The sequence below is a fragment of the Narcine bancroftii genome, chromosome 2 (assembly GCF_036971445.1).
Source record: "Narcine bancroftii isolate sNarBan1 chromosome 2, sNarBan1.hap1, whole genome shotgun sequence".
Classification (NCBI taxonomy): domain Eukaryota; kingdom Metazoa; phylum Chordata; class Chondrichthyes; order Torpediniformes; family Narcinidae; genus Narcine; species Narcine bancroftii.
Window position 1 is genome coordinate 64,586,303 of NC_091470.1, and position 17,569 is coordinate 64,603,871.

A 17,569-nucleotide genomic window follows, 5' to 3' on the forward strand; every position below is an offset into this window, starting at 1 on the left:
CATTGACCGCCGCATTGCCGCCAGCTCCTCCATAATCTTAAAGTCCATTGTTATCCCACGGACAAAGATGAGTAACTGGGCTGTGACTTGGACATCACAGGTCTCGTCCAAAGCCAAGGAGAAAAAAATCAATACTGTCCATTTTATTTTGCAGCTGAAGCTCCATATTTCCCGCGATGTCCTCAATCCTTCTCGTCACGGTTCGTCTGGAGAGGGGCACGTTCCCGAATGCTTCTTTTTTCTCGGGGCATATTAGCACTGCAGAGTCCACCAAACACTCTTTGATGAACTCCCCACCCCCCCTCCCCCAGAGAATGACAATGTTTCTGGCAATTTTGTAGGATATTACAAAGCTGGTCTTGGCTGCTGCATCCCTGGATGTATGAAGCTTGATAAAAAAGCCTTGTTGCTTTTGCAGCTCAACTAACAAAGCTTCAGATGTCTGTGCCCGTTTGGCATCAGTCAGGTTTTTGTATTTCTCCGCGTGTTTAGTCTCGTAATGGCGATTCAAATTGTAATCCTTAAACACAGCAATCTGCTCTCCACAAACTAAACCCATGGCTTTACCTCTTGACTTCAGTCAATAAATACTTAGTAGTCCATGTTTTGTTTAAAAACTCTGCATCAATCTTTCTTTTATTTTAAGCATGAGCAGACATTTTTGTGGGCTAACACTCGTAAACTGAGTAAAGGTAAAGGAGTGCGCACACAGATTTATATACGTAGGCTACGCACATATGTAGCCTACGTACATACATAACTTGCGCAAAAAGGACACCTTCAAAATAAAAGCAATGCAGTTTTAATCCATGCATGGGGTAAACTTATTTAAGTTTTATTTTCTAATTTCCGATTAACCTTACGCAGGCTGGTCAGGGACAGCCAAAGGGCCGGATGTGGCCTGGGGGCCGTACATTGCCCAGGTCTGGTCTATGGCCCACTTTACTGTCAAATTGAGGCCACACTCAAATGAGAACACCACCTTATATTCCATTATTGTAATTGCCAACCAGACATCAACATCGACTTCTCCAATATCCAGTAACCTTCCCTGCACCACCCCTCATTTTCACTCCATTTCTTCAGTTTTCCCACCCTCTCAACATGCTCATCACTTTCCTTCCTTTAGCTCCCTATCTCCTTCCTTTCATCATCTACTGTCCTATTAGAGTGTCTCTTCCTTAACTCTCTGCCTTTTCCTATCACTTCCTTCTTTCCCCATCCACCTTCCTCCTCCATTCACCTGCCAGCTGTGCTCCTCCCCCTGCCCCCACCTTTTTTTAAATTTAGGTTTCTGCCCTCTTGGTAGTGCCGATGAAGAGTTTTTGGCCCAAAACATCGATTGTCTATTGCAAAAGGTTGAAAGTGTCTACTGCCTTCCATGCACATTGCTGACCCATTAGGTTCCTCTGACATTTCATGTGTTGCTCCAGTTTTCCAGCATCTATTTGCATCCATGTTGTAACTGGGCTTCATGCATAATAAATAGGAACAGAAGGAAATTGTTCCTATTCCACGTCATTTAATGTTTCAGTCCCACATCATTTAATTTTGTCTATAAACAGAACACTATAAACCCTTAATTAGAATAAAAATGAATAAATGTGAGAAAAAGAATGTGTCAATAATTAGAAACACTTTCAACCTTTAGCAACTTTTGATGTGAATAAAATAACAGCAAAATAATCACTTTCTATTAACCATTTTGCAAGAATATGTTAAAATACATTTTTCAAACATGCACTTCTTAGCTATACCATATGGTGGCAGCAGTGTACCACACGTTGAAATGAATTTACACAGTATTGTTGTACCCTGCAAAACAATTCATAAATTAAGCAAATGCATATAAAAACTCTGTCTTTCTCGTGCAGCAGCGTTAAATGTATATTTCATCTTCAGTTGAGGCTGAACACAACCTGTGTTTTAAATCTTGGAACTAAACAGGTCCCCCAGCAGCTCTGCACCTTTGATGCATTATGACTCTAGGGCCAACATACTTCCCCTTTTCCAGAGCAAAGTGACCCTTCTGACATTAATTACTCAAGTTTTTGAAACAAAAAGCTAAGCAATTTTTATATGTCCTTGAAAGAATGAGTGAAAACACTCATCCCAACAAGATAAAAGGTAGCCCAAAACATGTTTGCCTGCCAAGAATCCCAGAAGACATATTGAGAGCAGCTGCAAGGGGTGGAGTGTGACAGAGAGGAAAAAAAACATGAATGGATCTCTGCAGATGAGGATATGCTGTAGAGGTGGGGAAGGAGTCTGCAGGGACAGAGATTATACTGAGGAAAGGAAGCACTTATGCATGGTGAAATAAGGAGACAAACAACAATTACTGTATTTTATTTAAAACCCCAGACGAATGTCATAAATGTGATTTCTTGGAGTCAGAAATAACTATTTATAATTCTTAATAATTTTTTCTGGTGCAAAATCAATTCAAATGAAATTGATTGGAGTAGTGGCAGCAGGGAATATGAGAAAGGGAAAGTCGAAAGTAGTTGTGATTGGATTGTTGGGAACGGTTGCCCCTAAAACTCTGTGTAATGATTATTACTCATTTGCCTATATCTAAAAGACAGATGGACATAAAATTTAATGCAGGGAAGTGTTAAGTTATAAAGACTTGGGAAAAAGAATGAGGAGAAGCAATACCAACTAAGCCATTCAATGTCAGAGGGACACTGAATGCCGAACAAATGTTTAAAACAAAGGACAAGAAAATTTAAATGTGTTAAAACATGTTCGTATTTGATTGAATAAAAGGAACCCATTCCTTTGCCATATCTTTAAAAGTCGTCGCAACAGCTCAGAACATTCTTTTCAGTTTCCCCAATTTCCTTTTCCAAGCTACTGACAAATCTCCTGTCATGCAAAATTATATTTTTTTTCACTGCATCTTTTGCAGCGAGTACCACCCCATTCATAAGTAGAACCAGTCTCCTCCCATTTGCTTGATCAATTTTGAAATTCTCAAAAAAATAGCACCTTCATATTCTTAGCACCAAGAAGAAGTCTCTGCTTTCCTATTAAAGGAAGCTGATCATTCGCAGATCATTATGGTAAAATGACTCTGCATCCTTTCCAAGGTCTTACCATCCTCCCTAATGTGTGTTCAAAACTTCGTCCAATGATGTTCCGTATAATCATTACACAGAGTTTTAGGGGCAACCGTTATAGAGTTCCCAACAATCCAATCACAACTACTTTCGACTTTCCCTTTCTCATATTCCCTGCTGCCACTACTCCAATCAATTTCATCTGAACATTATCCTTCAACACATTTTCAAATGCAAATCCAGTTAAAAATGAACAGGCATATGGTTAAAACTATGTAATAAATTAAAAGTAAATATACATTTGAAATTTTTGTTAAATATAATTTTACTCTCTAACCCTTTGGATTGGATAACAATTCAGCAGAATTTTTTTAAAAATTCTCAACATACTGCAAATTATCAATCCAGTTTGTGCTTTGGCAGGTTCCTGTAAGATGTTTGCTTCAAACTCCACCAATTGCTCTCAATTCTGAAGATGCTACCAAATGTTGGGTTCATTGCACTTTAATAGAATTTAGTCTCGAATCAATTGATTGACAGTTCTTCAGCAGCAGGAACGTCAGTCATTCAGTTTATCATTTCTTTGTGGTAAAAGTTGAAGGTATTTTTTGGTGGAGACTGATAACAATTTACCAATTGTCCCCTACTGTTGAACAGTTTCTCTTTAGTCAATGTCATAGATGTGCTCAATCTGACCACATGCAACTGGCTGACTGTTTATAAAGAGGTTAATTTTTTTTATTCAGTCAGACAGGACAGAACAGGCCCATCAGCCCAACTGCATTTATTAATTGAACTTATTTTACCCACCCTGAAAAAGAATGTAAATAGCTATTCAGATAGTGTGAAATGTTGAACTTTGGGAAGGATATGGTAAATGTCAGTATCTCAGGAGCATTGGTGTACGGGGCGGGGAGGTGGGGGAAACTTGGGGTACAAGTCCGTTGTTGCTTGAAAGTGGTAACACAGGTAGGAAGGTTGATAAAGCAGGCTGGGGCATTGCGAAAAAAGTGAGCGAGTCACACTGTAGCTGTACAAAACTTTGGGTAGGCCATATTTGGAGTGCTGTGCACCATTCGCTGCATTACAGAAAGGATGTGGGGGCTTTGGAGGAGGTGTTGCAAAAGTTTACCAACATGTAACCTGGATTAGAGAGTATTAGCTGTAATGAAAGGTTAGATGCATCTAGATTGTTCTCTCTGCAACATTGGAGCTGAAGGAACTCCTGACAGAAGGTTATGAGGCATAGAAAGGTGAAATAATCAGTTATTCCAAGGGTGAAAATTTAAAATATTATAGCATACATGTATATTGGTAGACACCAACCATTTCAATAGAATTTCTCCACAACACACTTGCCAACTGCCCCAAACCAAGCCAGTGGCAAGAAGTAGTAAACACTGCAATATTGTATCCAGAGCAGTCATATAATGCTCATACCTACTCCCACACTGTTAGTTTTAAGCAACTGCAAGGGCAGAGTAGGAGGGAAATAAAATGACAAAACAAAATGCTTGTTTGATCAAACCCTCTGCCAAAGGATCTGAAGAGATCCAAACCTTGCCCTTCAAAGCTGGCTCAGTCACACTTTTTTCAAATTTAAGTGGGGGCGACCAAGCAAAATTCCAATTTGTGGTCATTTATCATTTGAGCCTTGGACCTCCACGAAGTAATGGCACACAGACGATGATTGTGTGGAGATTCTCAAACATGCAACATTGGATTAAACAGATTTATTACACATTACAGTGTAAACCTGTTTGAAGATAAATATCCAAATGGGTAGCAATTCTGCCTCAACTTACTATATTAGATTTCCTTCATAGTCTTATTGTCCTTCATTCCCCTTTGATCAGACTGAAACTAGATTTAATATTAATTGATCAATACTTGAAAAATAATTATTTTTCCTCAGAATCCCCTTCCAATCTTTTGTGACACTGAGCATTTTCCCTCTTTCTGCCATTCTTCCCTAAACTCAATTAGTACCTTCTGTTTTTGATTACACTCTTAACTGTTCCATCTGCTGCTCTATCAGCTTTAGTAATTTTGCTGACTTCGTACAGACAATTCTAACATTGCCAACTCCCTGATCATGTACAAATGAAATTACCACAATATCCCAAGGCAGAAAAAGAGATAATAAAAGGATAACTATTTTTCAAAGTTGCAGTTAGTACAAGAAAAAAAGTAATATTTCAATTGTGCGAACAGATCTTTTGGTGGTGTCAGTAATACTGGGAGGTTCAAGAGACTGATGGCCAATGGAATGAAAACTGTCCCTGAAAGGTACAAAATTCTGTACCTTCTGCCTGAAAGTAACAGTGAGAAGAGATTGTACTTGGGGTGATGTGGATCTTTTGTGAAATTGGCTGCCTTCTTGAGGCATCTATCACACATAGATGTCATAAATAGACACAAGATCAGTGCCTGAGTTGGACTTAAATGGGTTCACCACCTTCTCCAAATTTCTGAGTTCCTGGGCACTAAACCGTAATGCAATCAGTCAGTATTCTTCCCATAATCTACCTGTGGAAGTTCGATTGAAATTTTTTCAGACTTCTTGAAAAATAGAGCTGTTGGCGTGCTTGCTTAATGATCACCTGGGATGTAATGGCTCCAGGAGAGGTCCTCAAATATGTGAATTCCCAGGATCTTGAACAAACTACCCTTCTCTACCACCATCCCATCAATAAAGATAGGAGTGTGGTCAATAATTCATCATACAGTTATGCATATTTTCTGTTTAATAGTCATAAAATTCTTACTTAACAGCTAGCCAATATTTTATTTACTTACTTTTTAATGATGTAATTTGTGCCCCCATCAAGAACTGATGTAGCTCCATTCTGAAGAAAGACAGGATGATTCCTCTAATTCCACCAGAAAACAGGAACTCGCTCTGCTATTGGACAAACTGTGTCACATAGATAACTGAAAGGAATGTAGTTAACGTTTGTCTTTCTATTACGTAAAACTATGGACTTGTCTCTGGGATATAGAAATAACTGTTTAAACTGGTCAATAAACTTCAAAATGTACTTTAATCGTATGTCACAAAATCATTAATAGAAATTGATCACTAAAACTTGCTCAGAATTTTATATTAAAATTTATATTATAATTTTTTGATATTTGCAAATCTGAGTAGGACATTGACAAAAGTCAAAACAACTCACATGTCATTACGGAGTTTTTCCAACAGGGAAGCATTTCAACATTAAGGTACTGCATAAAATCAAGGTGACAAAATCTTGATTCAACCTCAAAGACTGTTTTTACATCAAACAAAACTGCACTCACATGGACTTGTACCCACAATTTCAGGTCTCATTTAACAAAATTCTTCATTTCTTATTAATCCACATCAACAACACATCCAGATTGTATTGTGCATTTTTGTGCTATTTAGCAGTCACAACACGTCAGCACCGAAAATGTGGGGGATTTAGTGACAGCTGCACCTCAAACCATTACTTCTCAACACAATGCAGAAAACAATTGTTCAGCTACATTTCTTTATTGCATTTTACAATTATGGATTTTACAAGTCAGAAAGGTACACGGCATTTACGACTGCTCACATTTGTTTAAAATGACATCCCACTAAAATTACCAAACAAATGAGATCCATAATGTACATTCTGGTTTACAAATATTAGAACCATTTTTGGCATTGTTGAAAATATTTGTCAAATAAACCCAAGAAACAAATGAGTTTCACCTGAACCAGCACCAATCTAAAACATTCTTATAACAGTGGCACATGGAACTGCTTTCACACTTCCATTCTGAAGAGGAAGTAAAATGATGTATGAAAGTTTGATAGGAAGGACACACACACACACACACACACACACACACACACACACACACACACACACACACACACACACACACACACACACACACACACACACACACACACACACACACCATCAAACCTATGCTTTTAAAGTGTTCTCACTCTTTACAGGACCAATCAGAACACTTATTTCCCCCAGCCAATAGTTTAAACTGTACAGTGTCCACACAATTTTAAAAGAAAATATCAGAGCCTGTATAACAAAACTTAGAATGAGCCCTATTCATAAACACAAACCTGTTTGCAGGCACTTTGGTAAAAGGAGTAAATCACTGTACAGTGAAAAAAAAAGGCTCATCAGTTGCTACCAATTAATGCCTTACAATTTGGCTAGAAAATTTGAAGTATTTGCTACAGTACTTGAATATATATAATATTTGAAACCACTTTCCAAATAGGCCCAAATACAGAGGCTGGAGATTTCAATTGTCTCTAATTATTCACACAGTCCATCTACAATAACTATTTTCAGACTGTAATTGCCAGTTAGTCAGAAAGACAATGAGTGTCATTTGTTATTCAAGTTTCAAGTACAGAAGTTTTTAAATCTCTTTTTCTTTTCGTCAACACTCCACACCATCCATCCTTCCCTCCCACCCCCTCCTCCACCAATATAACCGAAAAGAATTACTTCAACTATATTTTGTGTCTGGTTATGGTCCTGCTGTAGAGCTGCCAGCAGCAAGAATAAAGGTTAAATATTTCATTGCCTCGTTCGAGAACTCTTATTTTCATCCCCATTAATTATGGAATGCTTTATATAAAAACAAAGGAGATCTGAATATCACCAAGATAACTGTATTTGTTTTCCGTCAAGAAAATATTTTGAGAAAATGTTTAAAATAAAATATTTCCCAACTAGGAGTTGTTTTATAAATGATCAAGGGATGCTACTAATTCCTTGGAACCAGATCAAAAGCCACAGACGTTTGAGGGTCTTCGGTAATACATACACTTAAACTCTTCCTCCTAAACTCCACTTACTTAAGTCAATACTGTCTTTCCAGCATGCTTTATTCACTTCAGTCACATCCAAATAATCATCAGTTCCACACATCTTCTTAATGCATCAGCACCACCTTTAATCCATTAGGTATCTTGAATGGAAACGTTGGGTTGCAATGCTTACTTAGTACAGCATTTGTGGAAGGATATATTTTACAAAATCACAGACACCTAGTTGTACACATCAGTTGTACATATCCTAGGAAGGCTCCAATGTTTCCTGTACTTCAGCACCACGTAAAACAAAGTTCTCATTAACCGTGGTGCATGCAAAACCCAGCTACAAAGAGGAATAGAAGCCTGCTGTGAAGAGCAGCAACTACTATAGAGCCAGTAGGCAGGATAATTGGTGAATATGATCTCAACAGGATAGTTACGCATAATCTGCACACCCATAAACTCTGTACTCCTGGGGCTAGTTTAATAGTTGAGCTTCGTGGCTGGTCGCTCTCGACTCCCATCTGTCACTTGGCTGGCGACGCGTTTCCGGCTGCGCTTCAGCTTGAAATCTTTGTCAAAAACTTCTCCAGAACGCAGAGCTGAAACCAGGTCATCAAATTCTCCTCCCTCCTCACCACCTTCTTTTGCCTTTCTTGCTTTTCGCTCTCTTTCCCTTTGTTCTTTGAGCTAAGGTTTTAAAAAAAAAGAACCTTATGAAAGCTGCCAACTCATTCAATCTGAGAAGACAGACCATTTTCCATACATTATATATGAACATGGGACAATTTGTAGAATTCAAAGCCAAGCCACAACTTCTTTAAAGCAAAACAAAAATACTGAAAGTATCACTGAAGAGAGCAGAGAAAAGAACAGAAGACTTGAACCATTGCCCCGGAAGATGCAGTTTCCATTTGAAGTAAATATCTAACCAGGAACATCAATACCTAAAGTATCTAAATCACCCATTACCAATCCCATGGCAAAACAAATAGAACCAATGCACAGTTTCATAAATGTATCTGGTGGTAGGAAATGACTGAAAAACACATTAAATTAAAATCACAAATATTTAATAGCCAAACAAATAAATAACTCTTCTATCTAATGCACATTTGATCAGATACTCATTTGATTTTACATACACCAAAGTTTTTCTCTCTCTCTAAACCTTCATTTATAGCTTTCAAAACTTATGCCAGTTTTAAAACAGGAAATTTATAAATGTAACATGTGTAAGCTAAGAAAAAAAATACAACTGACACAATGTGCCAAGACATGAACAGATGTGAACAATATGACTGAATTAATCATTTACCACATACAAATGATCCTAAAACTATAAAATTCACTTGTTCAACATCTGCCTTCAAGCATTTGGTCTTCAAAAATCTAATTTGCAACGGATGGAAAACATCCATGTCAAGATAGCCAAAGTTTGTTTTTAATCAAACAATATTGCAAATAAGATAGAATTTTGAAAATATCACAGCTGAACTCTCAAAAGTCTTCTCCTACCAGTTCAGGAAATAGCAGCAAGTGGAAGGGTATTATTTCTTGAACACGTTTTAGTTATTAATGTCCATGTCAGTACAGTAATTAACACTAATTATTTGTGTTTTCCTGGTATTTCAATGGATACCTTTATTATAGGCAGTTAAGGATCTCTTGTTGTCAACTTTAGTTATGCAAAATATTTGACAAAATCTTGGAATATATATATTATGATATTACTCCACAAAACTATTTTTGGGTATTTAACATAAAAAGCAATAAATAAATACAAAATAAGCAATCACACATTGCCACTGATGCATTAAATACATCATAGAGTTCTGTCAAAGTGCTGTACTGCTCTGAATTTTGCTGCCTTGATACTGGTATTTATCACAATTTAAATTTCAGTGACAAAATGTGATCTGCTTCTACTTCTATCATATGAGCTCCATACATTATGTCTAATCTATAACTCTAGTCAATGCCTCATTCAATGAATAGGGTGCAAGTTCATGCCTGTGGCCAATGGTGTGTTACTTTTAATAATTTAGACATGTCAATCTTGTGTGGCATGGACAACTGATGATTATCAGTAGATGAATGAAATAGTTCCTGAAATTTGGTGGCTGGTAGAATTGGAAGTCCTGATCTCAACTAACAAGTTTGCAACAGACTCCCTCTCAGTGCAAATTACTTTCAAGGAGGTCTGTATCAACAGCCAACACTTCTCTCCATTTTGCCCAAAGTAATGTTCTACTTGGTCTCCAACAAACTTCCTGCTGGAATGGAATTAATCCACGTTGATTAATTCATTCATTTTTTTAAAAAAAGACATACAGCACGGTAACAGATTCTTTCGGCCCTCAAGCTGGTATCACCCAATTGACCAAGAACCCTGGTACATTTTGAACAGTGGGAGAAAACTGGAGCAATATGGGGAGAACGTACAAACTCTTAACAGCCAGTGCCTGGTCGCTAGCACCATATCCCTACTACACTAATCGTTCCACCTGTGCTGACATCATCAAGCATCTTCCATTGATGGATAAAATCACCATCTATATTCAAATATGTTCAAGGAAAGTCAGGGATGACTACTTGGTCCCTCCATTAGATGAATTCTGCAGTTTCTGTCAGATTTATGCCCATGGCACAGATGTTGACCTGCTATCAAGCATTCGTGTGATTGGGAACATTGAAGATACTCATCAATTTTTCCATCTTCCCAAGGACTTTGTTCAACTCATCAATGACAATTCTAAGATACCATTGCAACTACATCATGCATTTGGTAAAACAAATCAAGAATGAACAGTAATTTTTTGTTAGAAAGCTACAAAATCTCCATCAGATTTAAATATATATATTGTATTCAAATCCAAACATTTTTAAATGGAGTCGGTTATGTTAACATCATTACTGCAAGAATTGTTTTGTTAATAAAGAGATAACATCCAGAATAGCTCAGAATTTAAGGTTTATATGTGGGACTTGAAATAATTAATCATTCCTGCTATCACCTTCCAAAAATTAATCTCCTTGGAAGTGGCTACCATTTGATAATATACCAAAGAATGCACACTGAAGTTTTCTTGATTTTTTTTGTGGTGGGGGTTGGGGGTTGGGGGGGAAGAAGAGGAACCAATTACTCCATCTGACCTGTGCTTCCATTTTAGCTCTTCGTTCTTCTTCCTCCTTTTTCTTCCTCATGTTCTCATTTTCCTGTTTGGCCTCTGCAAAAGCTTGGAGAAACTGATCAAAAATTCCAAAGAATTCATCAGGCTGTATTTTGCCAGTTTCTTCTCCAAAGTACTTGACAGCTTTATTAAACTGGTTTGTTGGAGAAGAGAGAAACAGAAATAGGTTGACAGATCAATATACAAATTTTAAAAACTCAGCAATAAAAATGAGTTTTTCAATAGATTAAAAAAAAACTGTTCCCCAAATTTATTCTCATATGTAGTTCAGTGTCAGCATGAGATCGGAAACACTTTCCCAAGCATAAAATGCCAACCTATTCTAAAAATAACAAAAGTAAATCATCAAAATTGGAAAAATTGAAAAGTTTGCAAAACACCATGACTAAGAAATCATGTTATTTGCTAGCTTCTGCTGGGATTTCCTGTCAATCTCATACATCTCCCAGTTCTACTCTGAAGTCAGGTTCAATTATCCAATGTTTCATTGGGCCCATGTACTTTCCGTGAAATACCTCATCCACAACACATTGAAACCATGCCATGACTGCATCAAACAGTTGTTGGCACAGCCCTGAATCTCCATCCAATAAGAACTTGCACACACATCATTTTTAAATTGTAATGTTGCAGAAAACTCTAGTTTGACCAGAGCCTATACAACAATGTCGCACACAAAGAATTGTCAACAAAAGACTTAGATGCCAAGTTTAAGTGTGATGAAAAGAAGGGCAAGAATTCTGTTTCTGATTTCAGCTTTGTTTCTCAACCCCATCGAATCTCTTCTGAGTATCATTCAGTTTCCCACTGCTGCTGCTCAACTTAGTCAAAAGTGGTTTAAAAAAATTATAGGCAGTAGTGAACACTTTAATTTTGATCATAAAACTGTTGTAAAGATTTTATTGGTAAAATTTTCATTTGTTAAGTCCTTTGATGTATTCATACTGTTTCACTATTAATTCCACCTGTACATTTTTTTTTAATATAGGTTGAGGTAAATACATTTACTTTATTGAGCACAGGAACCAGGCAAGTAGTTAATCACTTGAATAAAGCACCCATGACCACAGAAACTGCCAGGTGGTCAAAACAATTCATTACTGAAAAAAAATTCTGTTTGGAATATCTTCATTTGGATATTGAATAAAGATGAAATGTTGCTCAAAGGCAAGTCATAGATCCAAACAAACAGATCAAAATTTATAGCAAAAAGCCAATGACAAATAAATATTTAAAACACACATACAGGAAGCAAACTTCAACCTAACAATTTCTGAATTTATCAGCAAGGACAGAGGAGGTGGAATTTAAATGAGAAAAGGTTACTTTTAAGCATCTCTGTTGATTTTATACGGGAATTCCTTGACTGAATTGAGACAGAGCTTGACTTGGTGACATTTCTTTCGCCCGAAGTGGACCGTCCAGGAAAAGCAGCATTCCTGACATTAGTGCAACTCTCAAACTAACCAACTAAAATAGCAGTGCAGCATAGATCCAGTTCAGAATACAAGAAGACAAAAATGTTTGGAAGCATCTCTGACTCCTGCTCTTTGATCGTTGGAACAGCAGTCAACATTTGATCAGGAGACAAAGAATCTTCACATGTAGGAGCCATGCCAATGAAGACCATTAACAGGAAGCCACTCACACAAATAATCCACAGAATGCCCTACCCCCATCAATAAAACTCAAATACAGGGAAGACAATTCCAACAATTTTGACATTTTGGTGATATTTGGTGATATTTACCAGATCTTTAGCTTCCGATAGATGATCATCCACATCAGAGAAGCTAAAACTTGCAACTGCAATGAACTGACTCACTACAGAAGAAAACTTGTCACCGGACTGCACAGGTTGTGACTTTTGGTATTCCAGCTCCTAAGAAAAAAAAAGAAAAATATCTTCGCTTCTGATAATCTTTAAAGATAAATTGTCAAAACATTTTTCCCTCTCCTCACGAACATTGGGTGTTTATCTCAATGGAGAAAACCTAAGTCGTAAGAAGAAAGCCATTCATCTCCTCAAACCTGTCCTACCAGGGGAGGGGGAGAATTCTGACTTCGGTCAACGAAGACTTCCATGTCATTTTTAAACGGTGCAACCTCAACTCCCTTCACCCCTCCTTCAACCTCTTGAAGAAATCATCATCAAACAAACGCAGCAGCGTTACAAAAAAGTAAGAGAATGGTATGTAATCACTGGGTTGTCACAGCAAAAAGACGTTTCCACTTCCTCAGTTCTTTTGTGCTTCCTTACCCGGTTTCCAAAGGGAAAAGCAAACTTAAGTAGTCCATGATCTCACCGCGGCTCTTTTATTATCAATTTTTTTGTCTATTTTCTGCACTCACTCCATTTGTACGGACATGCAGTCACAGACACCAGCACAATTAGCTTTGTGTTCATGTCATAAATTAAATCCCTTACTTCTTTAAAATAAACACCACCACTGGTAGTGTTTCAAATCCAAACAATGAATAGGAATCAAGATCGTGCTAAAGCAGGATTCTAACAAAGTATGTTTATGCTCACCTCTCTAAACTTATCAAAGATCTTAATTAGTTAACCAATTGTAATGCAACTCAGCTCAGGGTTTATGACAATTCCAAATAATATGGTTATACAGGACGCATGTACTAAGAAATTCTAAAGACTTGTCATGGTGTCCCTTGCTTCCCTCTTTTTAAATGCCTGTAACAATTGAATTATACAGGAAAGCTAAATAAAAACACAAAGCCACCAGCAAAATGTGTTTCCTGCAAGTGAAATGCTGATCACATACAATATTGGTCCCCTCTAGATATTAGCATAGCATTGTATTATTCAAGAAATGGTTTGTACAAATATACAAAATCTGGATTCATTGCAAAAGTCTTCTTAGAAAGACACATTGAATAGAAAAAAAATTGGACTGCTCCAATGTAAATTCAAGTGGACAATATGGAAAGGAAAAGGCATTTTCAGTGGAGGAAGGAAATACGCCTAATGTGAAGGAAAATGGGTTAATACAAATGAATGTGATGGGAAATGGGTTAATACTAATGAATGTGAAGACTTCCCACCCTGGCTTCCGTAAATATATCATAATAAAGAAAACATTCTAAAAAAGAAACACAATATTGGGAATACTTACACTCTCCACAGACTTCAGACCACTTCTCAGGCTACCAAATTCCTTTTCTAACTCTATTAAACTGCAAACAAAACACCACACATCTCTGTCAATGTGCACAATATAAACATCCTTCAACTGGAAATCTTAAACTGAACTTTAAAATTTTTTTAAATTTTGCTTTTCCAACTCTAGAATTGAACTTTTTGTTAACTTTCTGAAACATCCTCATCAGGACTATGTATCAATAAACAAACATGTTTAACATGTCATCTTAACATCACTTTAATTTCTTAAATGACCATTAACTGACTAGTGAACATTCAGAATATCAGTCTGTGAGGGAGTGCAAATTGGCTCTGAACGAGATTTAGTCCAAATGCCTCAAGTTAGTGATCTGAGATGCACTTTATTTCAGTCTTCACCCCTCCTCACCTCGAATTTCTGTGCCCTTAAGGATTCTCATGTAACAAATCTTTTTTGTCTAAGTCAATTTCAGATATCAATTCCGGATCTGCACCAAGCAGAATAGAGCCAACATCCACCATGAACATTACTAGAGCATTATAGGTGAAGTGTCCACCATCCACAGGCTGTAATGCAGCAAGAGACTTCCTTGACAGCACCTCCACATAACAATCTCTATTCACTAAAAGGGTGGTGCTGGCTTTCAATTTAGATAGGTCCCCTGATCCTAAATGGCAGAACTTCTTGCAGATCTATTTGTGTTACTTTATCAAAATTCTCTGGATTCTGGGCAGGTCCCAGCAGATTAGGAGACAACAAATGTAATGTCACTTTTTTTTAAAAAAAGTGACTAAAGACCAGTTTGTTTGACATTCATAGTCAGATAAATGTTTGAAGCTATAATTTAAGAAGCAATTGGCCCAGTTAAATACCTGATGGAATTTAATGTAGAGAAGTGTGAGGTGTTGCACTTTGAAAGAGCAAATCAGGGTAGGACATGCACAGTAAATGGTAGGCCATTGAGGAGTGCGGAGGAGCAAAGAGATCTGGAAATTATATATACATTGTTCCCTGAAGGTGGTGTCGCATGTGGAAAGGGTTCTAAAGAAAGCATTTGGCATTTTAGCCATTATAAATCAAAGTATTAAATATAAAAGTTTGAATGTTATGTTGAAGCTATTCAAGTCATTGGTGAGACCACCTTTGAATCTTGTGTGCAGTTCTGGTCGTCCAGCAGCAGGAAAGATATCAATAAGATTGAAAGATGGCAAAGATTTACTAAGATGTTGCCGGGTCTTCATGTATTGAGTTACCAGGAAAGATTAAACAGGTTAGGACTATACTCCTTGGAACAAAGAAGGATAAGAGGTTTATAAGAATATGAGAGGTATAGACAAAGCAGATGTGAGTAGGATGTTTCTACTTAGATTGGGGGAGATAAATACAAGAGGTCAAAGCCTTAGGCTGAAAGGGGAGAGGTACAAGGGGAACATTAGGGGTAAGTTTTTCTACTCGGAGAGTGGTAAGAGTGTAGAATGAGCTGCCATCTGATGTAGTGATTGCAGATTCAGCCTTGAGTTTTAAAAATAAATTGGATAAATACATGGATAGGAGAGGTCTAGAGGGTTATGGAATAAAGGCAGGTCAGTGAGACTGGGTAGTTTTATTAGCCAGCACAGACAAGAAGGATTGAATGGCCTGTTTTCTGTGCAGTACACGTTCTATGGTTCTTCTGGAGAACCATCAAGCAGATGCAGCATGCATTCTGGAAGGGCAGGTCATATTTAGCTAAGATACTGTTCAATGAGGATTTAATGGGTGCAGAGCATAGAGAGAAGCAGGTGGATGTTGTGCTTGGATTTCCACAAGGCCACACAAATGACCTCTGCATATGACAAGGATACATGGATGGAGGATTGTTTAACCAATAGAAGGCAGAGAGTTAGGATAAATTAATGTTTCACTGATTGGGAATTAATACTTAGTGGATGGAGTCTGCAGGGCCCATGACTGTTCCAAATATAAATAAATGATTTGAAGAAGGGACTAAGTGTAGTATATCTAAATTTGCTGCTGCCAGAAAAATTGAGTGGAAAAGCAAATTGTGCAGAGGCCACAGAAACTGCAGAGATAGAGATAATGTAAGTGAGAGGGTCAAGGATCTGGCTGATGGAGTACAATGTAGGGAAATGTGAGGTCATCTATTTTGGAAGGAAAAATAGTACAACCTGACTAGTATTTAAGTGGTTGAAAAATTGCAGGATGCCATTGTGCAGAGAGACAAAGGAATGCTTATACGTGAATTGCAGTAGATTAGTTTTGCAGGTGCAGCAGGTAATCAGGAAGGCAAAGGGGATGTAGAGGGGGATTGAAATTAACAACAGGAAGATTCTGCTGCAATTGTACAGGGTACAGGTGAGTAACATCATTAAAATGCTGGAGGAACTCAGCAGGTCTTGCAGCAGAGGAAGATATATAACAAATGTTTCGGACCTGAGCTCTTATTCAAGGTATGAGCAAAATGGCCATGGATGGGAGAACAGGAGAGGAATCGTGAGAATTGATTGGGGGAGGGATGTGGCTCAGTGAATGCAGAACTTAAGGGAAAGGAGAAAGGGAATGGGAGAGAGAGAGAGAGATAGAGAGAGAGAGAGAGAGAGAGAAACAGAGCTAGAGGAAAGGAGATATAGGGCTAGGGGAGTGAGGGGTGGGTCTAAAGTTGTGGATGTCGATGTTAATGCTACCTGGTTGGAGAGAATGGGAATTAAAATGGGTTGCCACTGAAATATACCCCCTATTGCTGTGGACAGAGTGAAAGTGCTCAACGAAGCGATCTCCCAATTGGAGAGGAGCCCACAACGGGAACACTGGATAATCCCTGCAGATTCATAAGTGGCATCTTCCTTCACTTGGAAGGACTGTTTAGAATTCCGAATGCTGGTGAGGGAGGAGGAATGGGTGCAACTGTAGCATTTATTGTGGCAGGGGAGGGGGGCGGGCAATTGAGGGAAAGGGAGTAGATGAGGGAGGCACACATGGAAGGCAGAGAGAGAAGATGTGTCTGGTGGTGGGATCACAGGGCATCCCACAGAAATGGCAGATCAATACTTAGAGGAGTCTTCAGATATGTTGCATGCAGAGCTGGTGGGGTGCTAAATGAAGACAAGGGGGAACTCCGTCCTTGTTGTGCATGGGGTCAGAGGGGGCCTGGAGTGTTGTGTGCAATTCAGGTATCCTTACTTAAAATAGAATATAATGGCTTTGGAGACAGATCATAGAGGAGGTTCACCAGGTTGATCCCAGAAATGAGGGGATTAAACTTGAGTAATATTGGACTACATTCAATGTGGTTTAGAATGACGTTGAGATCTTATAGAAGCTTTGAAAAAAACAGATAAGATACCAGGAGGGAAGTGGTTTCCA

The 17,569-nt window shown here is 38.0% G+C and overlaps 1 protein-coding gene across 12 annotated transcripts in view; it reads right to left on the reverse strand.

Moving 5' to 3' along the window:
- Positions 1-6,090: 6,090 nt before the first annotated feature.
- daam1a (dishevelled associated activator of morphogenesis 1a) overlaps positions 6,091-17,569 on the reverse strand; it is a 146,065-nt gene continuing 134,586 nt past the window's right edge. For 11 of the 12 annotated variants that reach the window (XM_069916879.1, XM_069916873.1, XM_069916872.1 and 8 more), the window contains 4 exons: positions 14,201-14,261; positions 12,817-12,948; positions 11,029-11,199; positions 6,091-8,562 (listed from right to left, as the gene is read on the reverse strand). In XM_069916879.1, coding sequence (XP_069772980.1) covers positions 8,356-8,562; positions 11,029-11,199; positions 12,817-12,948; positions 14,201-14,261 — 571 coding nt within the window. In that variant the 3' untranslated portion in view covers positions 6,091-8,355. Of the gene's footprint in view, positions 8,563-11,024; positions 11,200-12,816; positions 12,949-14,200; positions 14,262-17,569 lie in introns of those variants that run through there. The other variant, XR_011351326.1, reaches the window with a different exon arrangement.